This window comes from Grampus griseus, assembly GCF_964374135.1.
Source record: "Grampus griseus genome assembly, chromosome: 19".
Lineage (NCBI taxonomy): Eukaryota > Metazoa > Chordata > Mammalia > Artiodactyla > Delphinidae > Grampus > Grampus griseus.
In genome coordinates, this window is record NC_139013.1 from 9,499,000 (window position 1) to 9,515,670 (window position 16,671).

General features: G+C 52.4%; 2 protein-coding genes across 2 annotated transcripts; one reads left to right on the forward strand and one right to left on the reverse strand.

The window, feature by feature from the left end:
• The first annotated feature begins 70 nt into the window (after positions 1 to 70).
• Positions 71 to 5,575, forward strand: SNRPD2 (small nuclear ribonucleoprotein D2 polypeptide). The gene is made up of 3 exons (XM_082676410.1): positions 71 to 169; positions 1,881 to 2,060; positions 5,309 to 5,575. Coding segments are annotated over exons 1-3 (357 nt in total). The 5' UTR covers positions 71 to 167; the 3' UTR covers positions 5,484 to 5,575.
• A 3,464-nt stretch (positions 5,576 to 9,039) lies between these two features.
• On the reverse strand, positions 9,040 to 16,001 carry GIPR (gastric inhibitory polypeptide receptor; the record flags this gene model as incomplete). The annotated part of the gene is made up of 12 exons (XM_082677875.1): positions 9,040 to 9,381; positions 11,173 to 11,311; positions 11,404 to 11,492; positions 11,616 to 11,685; positions 12,003 to 12,063; positions 12,272 to 12,431; positions 13,188 to 13,332; positions 13,518 to 13,621; positions 14,321 to 14,424; positions 14,928 to 15,035; positions 15,492 to 15,591; positions 15,930 to 16,001. 12 exons carry the CDS (start codon positions 15,999 to 16,001, stop codon positions 9,040 to 9,042), a joined length of 1,494 nt encoding a protein of 497 aa, XP_082534001.1.
• Positions 16,002 to 16,671: the final 670 nt, after the last annotated feature.

A 16,671-nucleotide genomic window follows, 5' to 3' on the forward strand; every position in this document is an offset into this window, starting at 1 on the left:
CGCTATGGCAACTGGCCACGCCCCCACCCGCTGGTTGGGTTTGCGCAGGCGCCCACGGAAGTGGGCCGCAGGAAGCGGAAATCCCGCCTCTGTCGCGCTCTCTGTGGAAGGCTGAGGCAACGCGGAGACGGTGGTGACTTGAGAGTGCGGCCACCACCATCGCCAACATGTGAGGCCGGGCTAGGCTTAGGTGGCGGGAGTGGGGTTGAGGGTGTATATTTGGCCACTTACCGGTGGAAGGGGATGGGCAGAGCCGGGGGCGGAGGCAAACATTTTAGGGGTTAAGTGGCGTACTTTTCTACTGATGCGTTTGAGAACGGACGTGGGGCCTTTGACGGATTCTGACTTCGAGAGGAGGGACAGCTTTATCTGATAACGGGCTGGGCTTTCCCAAATAATGAATCTTACTGAAATGAATTTTAAGGGGAAGCGCTTTTACGAATAAAGAACCTGGAAGAGGGGAGTACGGACTTGTAGGAAAAACGATCTTAGATAAGGGGTTTATACGGATAATTTGAGCTGGAGACGGTTGGCTTTCCAACTACATTCTCGATTTTTACGGGTAACGAGTTACGGGAATGATTTTCCTTACGTATTCATTCAACAGTTATTTATTGAGTGCTCCTATATCAGACTGCTTTAGACACATAGGCTCTATCAGTAAATTACCCCACTCCCCCAAGGAAGAAAATCCCCTTCTGCATCTTATGGGATGGGAAGAGGCTGGCAGTAAACGTAATGGTAATAAACAGGTAAAGTATGTGGTGTGTTAGGTGACCGGGACTATGAATAAAGAAACAGTAGAGCAGGGTGAAACAATGTGGAACGCTACTTTTGAGAGACAGGACACATAAAGGAGGCAACACTTGAGCAAAAACCTGAAGAAAGTGAGAGAGTGTACCACAGAGATATCTGGGGAGGTATCCAGGCAGAGGGAAAAGCAAATGCAGGGACTCAAGAAGAAAGTTTGCCTAATATCTATTTTTTAATATAAATGTATCTATTTTTATTTATTTATTTTTGGCTGCGTTGGATCTTCGTTGCTGCGCGCGGGCTTTTCTCTAGTTGTGGCGAGCGAGGGCTGCTCTTCGTTGTGGTGCGCGGGCTTCTCATTGCGGTGGCTTCTCTTGTTGGGGAGCACGGGCTCTAGGTGCGTGGGCTCAGTAGTTGTGGCTCGCTGGCTCTAGAGCGCATGCTCAATAGTTGCGGCTCGCGGGCTCTAGAGCGCAGGCTCAGTAGTTGTGGCGCACGGGCTTAGTTCCACTGCATGTGGGATCTTCCCAGACCAGGGCTCGAACCCGTGTCCCCTGCATTGGCAGGCGATTCTTAACCACTGTGCCACCAGGGAAGCCCATGAGAGGGTTTTGAAGAGTGAGATGATATATGACTTGAGTCTTGGCACCATCCCCGAGACTGCTTTGTGGAGAGCAAACTGTTGGGGAGTGTGGATGGAGGCAGCGAGACCAGTAGGAGAGAGATGATGGAGGTTTAAGCCATGGTAAGAAATGGACAGATTCCGATATATTTTAGCGGCAGATGACAGGATTTGCTGACAGATTGAATATAGGATGTGGGAGAAGGAAAGAAGAGTCAAGTTGACATTAAGAGTTTTTGCTTAAAGAACTAGAAGGATGGAGTTGCCATTGATGGAGATGAGGAAGGCTGTGGATAGTATAGTATAAGTTGGGGGTATTGGGGGATCTGGAGTTCAGCCTAGGACGTGAAGGGTGGAAATATCTGTTAAGCATCCAAGTGATGATGCCGAGAGAGGATCGAGCAGGAGGGTGGGTGTGTGAGGGAGACACCGAGCCAGAGGCCATGAGCACCCAGGCTCCGGCTCTGGGCCCTCTCACCTATGGGTTCCATACTTGCCCACTTAGGAGCCTCCTCAACAAGCCCAAGAGTGAGATGACCCCGGAGGAGCTGCAGAAGCGGGAGGAGGAGGAGTTTAACACAGGACCACTCTCCGTGCTCACCCAGTCGGTCAAGAACAACACGCAAGTGCTCATCAACTGCCGCAACAACAAGAAGCTCCTGGGCCGTGTGAAGGCCTTTGACAGGTAAACGCCTGGGTCTGGGGAGGTGTTCTTTCCAGGCCTGGAGAAGCAGTCCCAGCTCCAGTCCGAAGCCCAGGGCAGAAGCATCTCAGGACCTCAAGATGTGGTGGTCTATCGTTGTCCCTCCAGCTGTGAAGCACAGTGGTATGGTCATGTACTTGGGAGCCAATCTTCCTGGGTTCATGTCCCAGCTCTGCCTCTTAACAGCCATGTGACCTTTGGCAAGTGACTTTATCTTGTCCGTACAGTGGCAGTAATCATGGTGGTTGCAAAGATTCAATCACTTAATATATGTGAAGCGTAGTAAGTCGTTAGAAGTTGAGCATTTGGCACCCAGAGCTCTTAATCAGTTTTTTTGCAGTTATTGCATAATGAGAGCGTCCACCTGGGTCAGGTACTGTTTTAGGCTCCAGAGATACAGCAATGATGGAAACAAACATGGTTCCTGTACTCAGGGAGCTTATGCTGTAGGCAGGGAAGCCGACAGCAAACATGTAAATAATGTCATAAAGACAAGTGATTATAAATTCTATGCAGAAAAGTAAAGCCAGGTAAGAGTTTGAAGTACCAGCAAGGAGGTGCTGTCTTGGGTAGATAACATGGGAGGCCTCAAAGGAAGACGCAACGGTGGACAGGTATGAATAAAATGAAGGTGCAAGCTAGGGTCTGAGTGTTTCAGCCATAGGGAGCAGCAAATGATTTTTCCTCTCTGGGCCTCAGTTTCCTTATCTGTGAAATATGCATCATAATAATACCCCTCAGAACAGTTGTGAGGCTTAAATGATATTATGTATGAAGAGCACTTGGCTCAGTACCTAACACATAATAAATGCTCAGTAAACATATGACCTGCAGCCTTTAGTTAGCATTTAGGAAGTGCTTTCCTCACAGTGGTGTGATGAAACTTACTCCTGGAATGCTTTTGCCACTAGCTTTTATGTGACCATGAACAAGTCTTTCACTCAGCCTTAGTTTCCCCTTGAATAAAATGAGAATGAGAACAATAGGAAGTGCCGGGTACAGGAGGCAGATAGGTCTGGATTCGAACACAGGCTCTGCCACTTCCAGACTCTGTGACCTTGGGTGAGTCACTTCATCCCACTATGCTCAGTTTCCTGCTCTAGAAGCTGGAGAGAACTAGTAAACCAGTCAGTGTTTACCTCCTGGGGGTGAGATGCAGGGAGGATTGATGGGTTAATGCTTAGAAAGTGCTTAAAGGGGCCTGGTGAGTGCCTATATGGTAAGTGCTCAAGGTGGTGCATATATATATATATATATATATATATATATATATATATATATATATAAATATAATTTTTTAAGTTGACTCTTTCCTTTTCCCCTAGCTTCCTCCTGTGCCCCCATATCATCCTCTCATCCCTCTCCCCACCTAGCCTACCACCCTAGTATGTGTCCTGCCATGTTTGATTCACCCAGAGACTCCCTTGTGGTGGTAGTTAACAGCTTTATTGAGGCATAATTGATCTGTCATAATATTGTTTTTAAGATAGAATCATCTGTGTGCTCTGTTGCATCTTGTTTTTTCACACAAATCAGTGGTCTGAGAACATCACTGCAAGTTAGCTAGGGTATTCTTAACCACTTTATTTACTTAATTATGTTACTTTCTTGAGTGAGCGATGGATGCAAAATTTGAAAAATACAAAAGGCACCCAATGAAGAGCAAGTCTTCCCTCTCCATGCACCAGTTGCCCTCCCCGGGGACCCATCATGGCTAATTTCTCAGGTCTCCTCCAGGAGGATTACTTGCACAGAACATCATACATGTAGATACAGGAGGGTGCTTTTTATTTATTTTTAAGTCACTACTAATGGCATGCCACGCCGTTTTAGACCTTGGTTTTTTCACTTAACAATATACCTTGGAAATGTTCCCATATTGGTATGCTACTTCCTTTTTTTAACGTATTTTCTCTGAATTGGTAATATTTTCACATGATTTCCAAAACAGTAATAACAGTCCAATGAAAAGTTTCCATCTGGTTTGTCTCCAGTCTACCTAGGTCACCCCACTGCCACCAGTCTTTAGGTGTATTTCAAGGATTTAGTATTGCACAACCAGGTGGTGGAATGTATGTTTTTCCTACCCACTTTTTTCCTACAGAAGGTTGCTTTCCATGCATCCTGTTCCCTCCCTTGCCTTTTTCACTCAGCAGTATCTCCTGGAGGTTACTGCATAGCAAGGCACAGAGCTTCCTCATGTGCTCCTCACGAGCTTCCTCGTCTTTCTTTTTTTTAATAAATTTACTTATTATTTATTATTTTTGGCTGCGTTGGGTCTTCGTTGCTACTCTGCGTTGCGCTGCGTGGGCTTCTCACTGCAGTGCCTTCTCTTGTTGCGGAGCGTGGGCTCTAGGCGCGGAGGCTTCAGTAGTTGTGGCGCCCAGGCTTAGTTGCTCCGCAACATGTGGGATCTTCCCAGACCATGGCCCGAACCTGTGTCCCCTGCATTGGCAGGTGGATTCTTAACCTCTGCGCCACCAGGGAAGCCCCCTCGTCTTTCTTATGCTTGGTAATATTTCCCTGTATCCTCCTATCCCTTTACCTTGCTTTAATTTTTCTTCATAGCACTTGCTACCACCTGACAGTATATTACAGGTGTCTTTGTTTACTTATTTAGTGTTCTTTTCCCCTCACTAGACTGCAGACCCCATGAGGGCAGGGATATTATCTCTTTTATTCATTGTTGTATTCATTGCAAGCGTTTGTTGACTGAGCTAATCCATACTGTCGTCACACGTGCCCACCCAGCACCCTGAGGACAGGGACAGAAAGCAGGACTGGAGTGGAGGCGTCATGTACCGGCCTCAGGCCCCAGGGACCTCTGGTTCTCCAAAGAGAAGTTGTACCTTTGCTTATGCCACCAGAAGTACTCAGAGTTAAAAAGCACAAGCAGCACCATTTCATTTGCCTTTATCCTGTGCCAGGCCCTGTTCTAAGTACTTGACAAGAATACTGTATTGATGCATTTAATCTTCACAACAGCCCTAGGAGGTAGGCACCATGAATGTCTCCATTATAGAGAGGAGGAAACTGAGGCACAGAGGAGTGAAGTCCTTTGCCCAAGCTTCAAGCTGAGGACTTGCAGAGGTGGCCTTGGAGCCCCAGCCATCCTGGTCCCGGGCCTGCACCATCCCCCATGCCACGCTGATGGAGGAAGTGGCAGTGCTGCACAGAGGAGGGGGTCAGGAGGCTCCCTCTAATTCCTGATGCCTCCTTCTGCCCACCAGGCACTGCAACATGGTGCTGGAGAACGTGAAGGAGATGTGGACCGAAGTCCCCAAGAGTGGCAAGGGCAAGAAGAAGTCCAAGCCGGTCAACAAGGACCGCTACATCTCAAAAATGTTCTTGCGCGGGGACTCGGTCATTGTGGTCCTGCGGAACCCGCTCATCGCCGGCAAGTAGGGGCCTCCTCCCTGCCGTCAGAACTTACCCCTCGTCTTGCAAAGACCTGCCCTTTGTGCTGGGAATAATAAAGTCATGTGTTTTTTCTAGTGGCCTCTGTCTGTTCACAGGGCCTAGAGAGTGGGGCAGACCCAGGAGGGGGGCAGCCGGGCATGGGGCCAAGCACGGGGATTGGCCCCTCTCTGAGCAGGTGAAGAGGCCTGGTCTCTGCCCCTTCCAGGCCTGACTTTCCCCTTCTGTGAAGTGAATTGGTTGGGCAGAGGGAGCTTTTGCTGCCTTTTGTGCTTTAATTTGTTCTAGCTTCTTGTCATTTTCTCTTTCTCTTCCTTCTCCCCACCTCTCAGTAAGTCGGTTTCACTCAAAATTTCTTTCAGTCTTTTTTTTTTTTTTTCCATTTGTTCAGTCAGACATTCCCCCAAGTGCCTGCTCTGTGCCCAGCCCTGTGTTGCAATGCCGGGGACACAGCCATGCCCAGAAGAGCCCCCAAGCTGCCCTCACTGACAGGAGAAAGAGCTGCAGTTAAAGCAGTTAGTACTCAATACCAACAGCATTTGTAGCTGACACCTGACCTGTGCGGTTGCCAGGCCCTGCACTCTGTGCTGTTCAGACTTCCTAACAACTCTGAGCAGGCACTGTGATTTATTACTTCCAATTCCGGAGGCGGGGACTGGGGCACAAAGAGGTGATGGCGCCTCCCCAGGGGTATCCAGCCAGGAAGTGGTGATGCCGCCATTCAAACCCACCCTGCTCCTGAGCCTGTGGCCTAGCCCCTGAACTCTGCTGCCCTCAAATCACAGCTTAACTACCCTTGAGAGAAATTCTCTGACAAATGTAGGGAGATAGAGGTGGGAAAGGGGGACCTTACTTATTGTGGGTGGATTAAGAGAAATCCCTGTCTTTCTCTGACGCACACACATCATGCTCCGCGCCCCCCCCCCTCCAGCTCTCTCTGTGTTCTGTCTCTGCATCTTTATCTGTGTTCTCCAGATAAGGCCAAGTGCCAGGCTGGTGCAGTTCGCAAGTCTGAGGTCAGGGTCGAATGAGTTGTCTGACACACTGAGCTGTGGAAGGCGCAGCCATGATCCCGTTAGCGACAGAGCTGAGGACCCTGCAGCAGGAGAAGGCCTGACACATGCAAGGCAATGGCTGTGAGGTAATAAAGGCTCATGTTTACTGAGTGGTTCACATCTAATTTGAACAACCATCTGGGGGATAGATGCTAGAGGTACCCCATTTTACAGATGAGACAGCCGAGGCCCAGAGAAGGTAGGTGACTTGCCCAGGATCGCTCAGGAGACAATGGAGCCAAGTTCAAACCCAGGGAGCCAGGCCCTCATGACTGTCGGGGAGCAGGATGGAGCCATAACAGTGTGGGGAATGATGCTGCCGCAGGAAACTTACCCCCAGGATTTGGTTCTTGTGCAGGAGCTGGGACAGCACAAGCCCCGGGGTCACAGTTCGAATCCCTGCCCCACATCCCTCCTGTTCTCCCCAGGAAATAGGAACTCCTTTCCCTGCCTTGCAGGCTGGCAGCAAAGATTCTAGCCTAGGACACCCCTGCCTGGCATCAATCTGAATTTCCTCATCTCTTTACCCAACCCACTGCCCAAATGGTCTCTAATCCCCTCTTCCGTTACGGTGAGTGAAAGTGAAAACAGGTTGCAGGAAAAGCACTAGGCAAACTGGCCAAGTGTGCTCCATGCACCAGGCAGTATCCTAAGAGTTACTCATTGGAATCTCAGGCAACCCTAGGATGTTGGTACCATCATTATTCCCATTTTCCAGAAGTGAAACTTAGGCACAGAGAGGTTAGGAATTTTCCCCAAGTCACACAGCTAATCAGTAGCCAAAAACTAAGATTTGAACTAGGCTGGTTCCTGCAGCTTTATTATTCCTACACTACCTTTCTGGAGAAGCAGCTCTCAGAAAATGTTTGGCACACACACAATTTTTAATCATACACATTGTAAATAGTTTAAATAACAGGAGATCACATGAACGTTCCCAGCTGGGAACGTTCTCTTAGGCATGGAGGATGGTGGCAGCATGGTGTCCATGATCTCTTGGCAACACGTGGCTGAAGTTGAGTAGTACTGGTCTCCAGAGGGTGCAAGGCCACCACCGGCATCTGGCCACACAGCCCGCCTCTGTCATTTCCCTTATGGCCTGGCCAAGAAGATTTTCCCACCCCCCACCCCCACAAAAAACAACTGTTTCTCATGCTTTATTTACAAGGGCCCAGCCCTAGGCCCCCACCTTCCCAGAACCCACAAGAGGGGCCCAGCAGGACCACATGCTTGAAAGGACTCTGAGTTCAGCGACCATGGGCCATATCTGTCCAGGGAGCTGGGGACCCCAAGGAAAAGAATGGACAACACCCAGGTACCAACTGAATCTAAGTGTGTGTCTATGTGGGGGAGGGATTTAGGAGCGAGGGTCTTGCATGTGTACAGGTGGTCCAGCGACAGTGAGACTGCTGGCTTTCCTCCTAATTCTCCTAGTTCCCAGGAGCCACCAAGAAGGGTATGCATGTGTGTCCACACTCTCCAGCTAGCAGTGGTCTTGGCCTCCCTGGATGTAGGTTTCAGCTCTGACACCTGCCCTGAATTGCCCATGTTGATATCTACACACAGAGTCCTCCTCTCTGGACCCCAGTGCCACTCATATTTCTGTCTCTCACTCTGACCTCTCCTGTGAGCTCCAGACCCTTATTCCCAGCTTAACATGTCCAAAGAGCACTATTGGTTCTCCCCACCCTGAACCCCATCTCCCTCTTTCCTCTCTCCAGCCCCAAACGAGAAGTCTTCCCTGGCTTCTCTCCTTCCTCGGCAAGTCCTCTCAGTTCTACCTTTAAAACAGCTCTAGAATCTGTTTCACACCCTATGTGGCCACCACCCTGGTCCAGCCAACATCACCTCCCACCTGCATTAGCCTCCTCCCTGGGCTCCCAGCTGCCACCCTTGCCCCTAATAATCTGTTGCCCCAGAGGGCAGACAGAGAGATCTGTTTAAAAAACTTAGCCCACTCCATTAGGAGCCGCTCCAAAGAACCTTCAGTGCACCTGAAATAAAATTCCCACTCTTCTGCCCTGTCCCACTTCTCTCTCCATCTGTTGGCTCTGACTCACCCCACTCCAGACACGCAGGCCTCCTCTCTGTTCCTCAGACACTGCCAAGCTCCTTCCCGCCCCAGGGCCTTCGCAGATGTGCTTCCTTCTGCCTAGAATCTTGCCGCGAATTCTTTCCAAAGGTGTCTCCTTCACCTCTTTCAGGCATGGCTTAAATGTCACTTCCTCAGAGATGCCCCAGACCACACTAGGTCCCCTTCTAACTTTTCTTTATAAGCCGTTCCGCAGCGTATATGTAACTTGGTTTATCCTCACGGTCTGTTTCCCCACTCAGTTGTGATTTCTAGGAGAATAGGGACCTTGTCTTCTGTTTCCTTCCCCTCCGCCCCCGCGCTGCCCCATTTCCCCAGCGCTCTCCACACCAGGCCTGGTACACAGCAAGCGCTCAATAAATACGTGCTAATTGAATGGACCCAAGAATCCCGCAGCCTAGCAGTAACTTTCTAAGACATGGCTGGCCTCACCCCCAGGACCTGGGAGTGTCCTCGAGCACAGAGCGCGGCCGGCGGCGACCTGGCCGGGGCCGGAACCCGAGGGCAGGGTCCGGAAGGCGCGCTCGGGGGGTTGGCACGGCTCTTCGCCGAGTCTGTGGCGCAGGCGGCATTGGTGCCAGCCCCGCCGGATCTCCGACTGCACCTGCAACGGGACAGCGCTCAGAGGCGGCGCGGGGCGCGCCATTCCCTGCGCGGCCGGCAGAGGGCGTGGGCGGCGGGCCGGGGCTCTCCCTACCTCCTTGTTGATGAAGCAGTAGAGGACGCTGACCAGAAAGCCCTGCCAGAGGAGGTGCGGTGTTAAATTGGGGGCAGGGGCAGGGTTATAAACACCCCTTAATGAGCTCTGACCCCTTCCAGGCCCCAAACCACCTCGCCTGCCGCCACCCTGGTCCTACACTATTGCAGTCACCTTCTCCCTGGCTCCCGAATCCCCCCTTGCCCTCGCCAGTTTGCTGAGCAATCAGGGCTGGAGGTTAAGAACAGGTGACCCCGGAGGTAGCCTGCTTGGATGTGATCACCGCTTCCCCACTTTCCTCCCCACTTGGGTAAGCTGCTTAACCCCTCTGTGACTCAGTTTCTTTATCTGGAAAATGGCGTAATAATACAGTGGTGGTCGTGAGAATCGAGGTATTATTAATATGCAAGAAGCCGTAGTGCGTGGCACATAGTTAAACCTTTTTCTGAATTTTATCATAACTTACTACATGATTTTATTTATTTAGCCACACTGTGCGGCTTGTGGGATCTTAGTTCCCCAACCAGGGATCGAACCCAGGCCCTCATCAGTGAAGGCACGGAGTCCTAACTACTGGACCGCCATGGAATTCCCTACTTATAAACTTTAATAAAGAATTAGTTTTATATTTATATAAATTTATACATATTTTAAATATAAATTTAAATAAATATAAAGTATATTTATAATTAAGAAAGTAATTGATATATTAATGCAAGACAATTATTTTATGTGTAATTATTAAGATATTTCTTATCACTTTCCACGATCCTTTTAATATCTAACTCTGATCACGTCCCTCTGCTCTCTTGGCTCCCACCTCACTCAGAGGAAAAGCCAAAGTCCTCGTTTGGCTCAAGGATCTGCCCAGGTATCTCACCTCTGTCCTCCCCCCCCCACTTGGTCTCGCTGGCTCCCCCTGCCGAGGCATGCTGGTCTTCTTCCGTCACGACAGGTACTCTCTCCCACCTCAGGGGTCTTGCACTTCACAGTTCTCTTTCTGGAACATGTTTCCCAAATGTCTTCCTGGCTTGTTCCCTCATCTTTGGGTCTCTGCTCCAGTGTCTTTTCAGCGAGGCCTTCCCTGACCCCCTGTCTATAACCCCATCCTTCTTTGTTGGCTCCTCATCTCTGTTTTCTTGCTTTCTTCCCCTCTCCTTTAGGCATGTCTCACCATCTGACATTCTGTATATTTTACTTATATAGTATCTTTAGCATCTGTCTCTCTCACTAGAGGGCAGGCACCATTTGGTTCTTGGCTGTATCCCCATAGTAAGCCTGGAAGAGTGCTTGGTACATAGTAAGTGCTCAATAAAGTTTTGCTGAATGTAATGAATGAACAGCCTTATGAAATGAGACAAGTATTGTCCCCACTTTAGAGATGAGAAAACTGAGGCCCAACAAGGTAAAAAGCAGGGTGGAGGCTAGGGTAGGGCAAGCACGGACAGGGTGGGCCTTCAACTTCAGGGAGCACTTCCTTAAAATTTGCGCTTTAGGTACTTCAGATGCCTCACCCTTGCCCTGGCCCTGAGGTGAAGGCCACAGAGCTGGGAGTGACAACCCAAATTTGGCCCCAGCCCTGGCTGGCCTCAAAGCCCTCTATCTTAACCGGGAGGCAGTACTGCTGGGGCTGCCTGGTCTCCTGTCTCCTCTCTGCTGCTTCCCCAGCCCGGGGACGGCGCTAGCTCAGTATTTTGTGTAGAATGAATGAACAAAATCCCATCTTCACACCCCATTCTGTGGCTGCGCCAGAGGATGATTGTAACCCTCGTGCCCCTCTGAGTAGGAAGGCCCCAAGTCAAAGGGCGTAGCCCCTGCACCCTGCTTAAGCACCTGGAAAGAACTGAGGAAGATCTCAAAGCTGAGCTTGGCCAAGCGCAGGGCACCCCGGGCCTGTTCCTCAGTCACGGGAGCAAACACCACCTCGTGGACGCCCAGCAGGGGCACCAGCGTCAGCGTGGAGCGAGCCAGCCTGGGGGTAGAGGGTGGCAGTGGTCCCACGGCCCCGGGTCCCCCATCTTGCACCCAGCCACCTTCCCCTCCGTCCCCACTGCCCTCCTTCACCTCAGTCGGTAGTCTGGGCAGCGCATCTGTTGCGTCCTCAGCTTTGACGCGAGGATGCCAAGGATGCGGATAAAGATGAGAAAATTAATCTGCGGGGGGAGAGAGAGAGAGACTGAGCCAGTTCCCCCCTCTCAGGCCTACCCCCCACCGCCCCGGCTTCCCAGGACAGGAAATCCCTGAGACCAGCCTGAAAGAGGTGGGGCCGGCCGTACCAAGATGGTTAGCAGGATAGGGGTCCTTATAATCCACCAAATGCCCTTGATATCGTTCCGCTCCCAGCACCTGGAGGAGGGGGAGTAGAGCTAAGGGACAGAAAACCTTAGGCTCGACGAATTAAGCACTTGAACTCCCAGGCCCCGCCCACCTTCCTTAACGCCACACCACATTTCCTTAAAGCCCCGCCCGCTACTACTTAGGCCCAGCCCTCATCCCGCCCCTTCCCGTAGTCCTGGAACCCAACTTGCTAAGCGACCTGTTCCTTCAGAACCCACCCAGGTCCCTGGGTGCAATTAGAACCTCCCCAAGTTTCCATCGCACCCCTCCCGCGTCCCTCAAAGCTCCGCCCACCTCCCAAGCCCCGCCCCAGACCCACGACTCACTGCGTGTTCTCGTACAGGTACCTGACGATCACCCAAGGAATGACGAAAAGTGCGGGGGCCCCTGTGCAGACCCAACCCCCGCCCCCCACCCCGCCGCAGCTGTCAGAGCGCGCACGGGCCCCGCCAGGCCCAAGACCCGAGGAATTCCCCCGCCGGGAAGGGGAGGCAGAAGCCTAGAGAGGAGAGGAGACCCCCTGAGGTAGACCAGCAGGGTAGCTGGGGAGAGGGGAGGCGCGCTGGGCTGGGCAGGGGACAGGGTCGGGGCTCACCCCAGCCGAGGAGCATGTAGCAGCGGAAGTGGCCCTCCTCGGAGCCTCCCACAAGCACCAGGAGGCTGTGCAGGTAGATGCCCTCCACCAGCAGCCACGTGTAGTTGGCACCCACGCAGTACTGGGTCAAGATCTGGGCCGTGCGACAGGCAGCTAGGGCCTAGGGGGTGGCCAGACAAGAGAAGGGGGCAGTCAGGGCCCCCTCCACCCCCATCTCTTGTCGTCTCTTGACATCAAATATACTCCTCTCATTCTATATCACCAAAGGATGATGTCGTTTTGGTTTCTCTCGCCCTATTCTCTTTCCCTATATGAACTCTCCCACTCTAACATCTTTAATTGGTATCTTACATCTTGCTATCAGAGTTCCCCCCAGATCCCCCCAAATATGGCCTCTCCCACCCCATCTCCTTCTAAGAATTCCACTCAACTACTCCACCTCTCAAAAGTTTTCTCTCATGTCCCGCCAGCATATGGACTCTCCCACCCCTTGGCTTTTTAACAATTGGTATGGCCCAACTTAATAGGTTTCCTCCCCGCTGTCCCTAGAGTTTAGTCTCTCCCACCTTTTCTCTCAGGAACAAATTGGTATCTACCAAATCCCCCCACTAGTTAGTTTCTCCCATCCTGCCACCGTCTCACCTCTAGCAGGGGATTTCTCTCATTGGTGCGAAAGTCCAACGATGGGTGAGATACTGAGAGAACGGGAATGGAAAATTCCAATAGAGGAGGTGATGGGGTGGGAGAGTTCAATGATGGGGGAGGCCGAGTTGGGAGGGTCCCTCTCCAATTGTGTTGGAAGGGTCAAGAGAGATTAACTGTCGATAGGGTAGGAGGTAGTAAATGGAATGGAAACCCTCTGGCCTCACCAGAGGAGAGAGAATCCCAATTTGAGAAAGAGAGAGACGGTGCTCACCCGGTTCCACAGGATAGGAGCCTGATCCCCAGGGTAGGGGCCAGGTGGAGGAAGCAGACGGTCTCGGGTGAGGATGGCTGCTGCCCGCAGCATGAAAGACATGAACAGGTTGATGTGGATGTAGTTGCGAGTGCAGCGCAGCCGCCTGGGGGATTGGGAAGGCAGTCTGAGGACCTGGCCTTGGCCACACAGAGTCCCTTAAACTACCCCCCAGCCCTTCCCACGGAACCACCATTAAATGCTTGTTGCCGGTGGAGCCTGACTACCCCATCTTACTGGGAGAACTGAAGCCCAGTCTCTGCTGCCTCCGCTCAGGGCTGGGGGTCCCACCTGAAGAAACTCAAGATGAGCAAGGCGAGCAGCAGTGTGGCAAGGGACAGGGAGTAGCCCACGGTGTACACAACCTGCAGCCGCTCCAAGCTGAGCCTTTGGTCCTGGGGGTGGGGCAGGAAGACCCAGAAACAGAGCTCAGTTCTTCCCCTAGGGCCACAAAGGTGCTGGAGAGATATCTGCTCTTTGTACCCCACACCCCAGTGTTCCTTTGGGGATCCACCTACCATTGTCTGAGTGGGGCACTCCGCCCCTCAACTCTAAGTCTGGGCATGTGACCAGCCAATCAAAGCATTCTATCTAACACTACACCACACACACACACACACACACACACACACACACACACACACACAACGATTAGTCGAGGGCAGTTATATGACCCAAATCAGGCCAATGACAGTCAGTCCTGGGACATAAAGTTAGAGCTATTGAGACAAAAACTCAGTCTTCCTACATTGTTGCTTGGTAGGTGGAATGTGAGCCTGGTGCCAGTGAGAGCCACCTTTTCCACTCCACAGAGAAGAGGACACCATCATACAGAAAAACAGAGGAACAATATGGTGAGATTCCCAACTACATCATTTTAGCACCCAGATCCAGCTCTGCCTGAAGCTGTAGCCTTATACTTTTCAATCACAGAAGCCAATATATTTCTTTTTCTTTCTCCTTCAAACAAGGAGCTGAATTTCTATCACTTGGAACCCAGAGTCCTGAACAGTACCAGGGGTTTGAGGCTCTGTCTGAGGCTGCTTTCTGCCTATGTCTGGACATCCTACCCTGAATCCCTCACCTCTTCTTACCTGAAAAACCCCATTCTTCTCTGGGTTCTCACACTGAGAATGGTCTCTCCAAGGTCCCCATTGGCCATCACTGCCACAATGGCGGAGGACAAAGCCTGCAGCCACTGTGGGGAAACAAGGGAGGGGATCAGAGGCACAGAGATGGAGGCAGAAAGACAAATTGTGAGACGAAGGCAGAGAGAGATCCAGTGATATGATGATGATAAACCCTTATGTAGCATTATACACGTATCAATTAATTTAATATTCATAACAAGCCTGTGAACTTGGTACTATCATAAACATCATTTTACAAACGAGGAAAGTGAGACGTAAAGAAATTAAATAAACTACCCTAGGTCACACAGCTAGTTAGGCAAGGAAGACCAAGATGTGCAGAAACAGACTCATGAAAAGGAGAGAAAATAAGAACGTTGTGGTCCTCAGAGAGATACAGAGACAGAGAAGGGGCATTATGCGGTGACCCAGCCAGGGGTGGACAGACAGAAGGAGACACCCAGCCGGACAAAGAGGAGCAGGATTGCTGCGGGGCAGTGGTGTCTGGGGTCAGGGTTAAAAGAGAGCTGTTTGTGTCAGGGGAGGGCCCGGTGTCCACGAGGCAGCTCACCATGGCGGTTCCAGGGCAGGTACCAGGGGCAGGACGCACGGGCAGTGGCATTGGGTGCAGTGTGGTCCCAGCAGACGTACATATCAAAGGACCCGTTACAGGCGAGGCCTGGGGTGGGCGTGGGGGCCAGATGTCGGGTGGACCTTCTGTACCTCTCGCCCAATACTTCTCCGCCTTCCACACACAAGCCCTGCCCCAGCCCCGCCCACCTGGAGTGGTCGGGTCCCTGCTCCGTCACAGCTCCTCCCACCAGCTGTGGCCCCGCCCACCTTCCGAACCCTGCTCTGGGCTCCTTCCACCAAGCAAGTTCCCGCCGCAGATGCTTCCCACTCTGCAAGGCCCTTCCTAGGCTCCACCCCAAACTCCCTCTTCGCGGTCCACTCTAGGTCCCACCCACCTAGTATAGGCCTCGCCCAAGACCCCTCCCTTTTCAAGGTTCATCTCAGGCCACTCCCACGCCGCCCACATTTAACACAGACTTCTCTCAGGCCCCGCGGATCAGTCCTAGGCCGGCCTCTCAGCCCCAGACCTTCTCTTGCTCCCAGATCTCCACCCCAGTAACACCTGCTGGGGGCGCCGCAGCCTCCAGTGTCGCCTGGCACTCCCTGCGGTACCGTTCCCAACGCTGGTACAGCTCTCCCGCCGTCTGCCCCTCAGAGCCTGCCTACAAAAAGAGAGAAAGGTGGACCCCCCCAAACCCGCCCCGCGCTGACCCCTGCTCCCAGGCAGCGTGGTTCCTGAGGGCCAGAAACACCCTAGAGGGACTTGGAGCGGCTGTCCTGTTTTGCTCAGGAGTCTTGGGTGGCTTAGAAACCTCTTCTAAGTCTTGAGGGGTGCCTAGAAACCACCAGGGGAGTTGCTGTGGGGAACTGAAAACCTTCAGGAAATTTACGGGAAGGAGGCGGCGAGGTCTTAAAACAATCTTCCCAGTGGGATAAGCCTTAAAAGCCGGCCCCAGACATCCCTCCAAGCCTTGAGCTCCTTGGCTCCTCGGGTTCTCACCTCCGCCCTCCGGAGCAGCGGCTCCGACAGCGAGAGCAGCAGTAGCAGCCACCAGGGTGGACAGCTCGGCATCGTGTGAGAGGCAGGGCATGGGGGGCGACGGGTCCGGTCACGCAAGGGCAGCTGGCTCTGGGGGTCCGAGGGCAGAATCAGGAGCCGCCGCCCCCCTCCCCCAGCCCCAGCGCCACCACGCAGAGGGATTCAAGTACCCGGAGGCAGCGCCCCCTCCCCCAAGAGTGGTGATTTGGGGCGGGGGGCGGGAGTGGTGAGGAGTGGGCGGAGACCGAGATCCAACACCTGACTCCCGGGCCCGCTCCCGGCTGTTTCTGGGGCAGCGGCGGTAGAAGGGGGGTGTTTGCTGAGAGTGCGGTTGCCTTAGAGCCGCGCTGGGCAAAAGCGCCAGTGTCACCCGGAGTATAGACCTAGAGACTCCGGGGAACCTGGAGACCACCTTGGAGAGGCGGGCACGGAGCTTGAAATGACTCTTGAAGTTCCCACTCTCCCAAAGGGTTTTCAAATCGCGGATAGGAACCCGACCGTATCAAACTTTCCCTACTGTGGATAAAACCCAGAGTCAGCGGGACAATCGTCTCCTAGGGACCAGAGAGACATCAGACCCTCTTAGGTCTGCAGGGGTCCAGATGCCTGGAAATCGGTCTAACCCCCAACACCCCACAGCCGGCACCATGTAGGGAAAGGGGAAAGCAAGGAGGATCTCGGTTGGAGCCCCAGAAAGACACAG

What these genes read in the sequence shown, in the direction of transcription:
- SNRPD2 (XM_082676410.1), top strand. An exon ending in CGTGTGAAGGCCTTTGACAG is followed by an intron (nt 2,061 to 5,308) that starts GTAAACGCCTGG and finishes TCTGCCCACCAG; the next exon opens with GCACTGCAACATGGTGCTGG.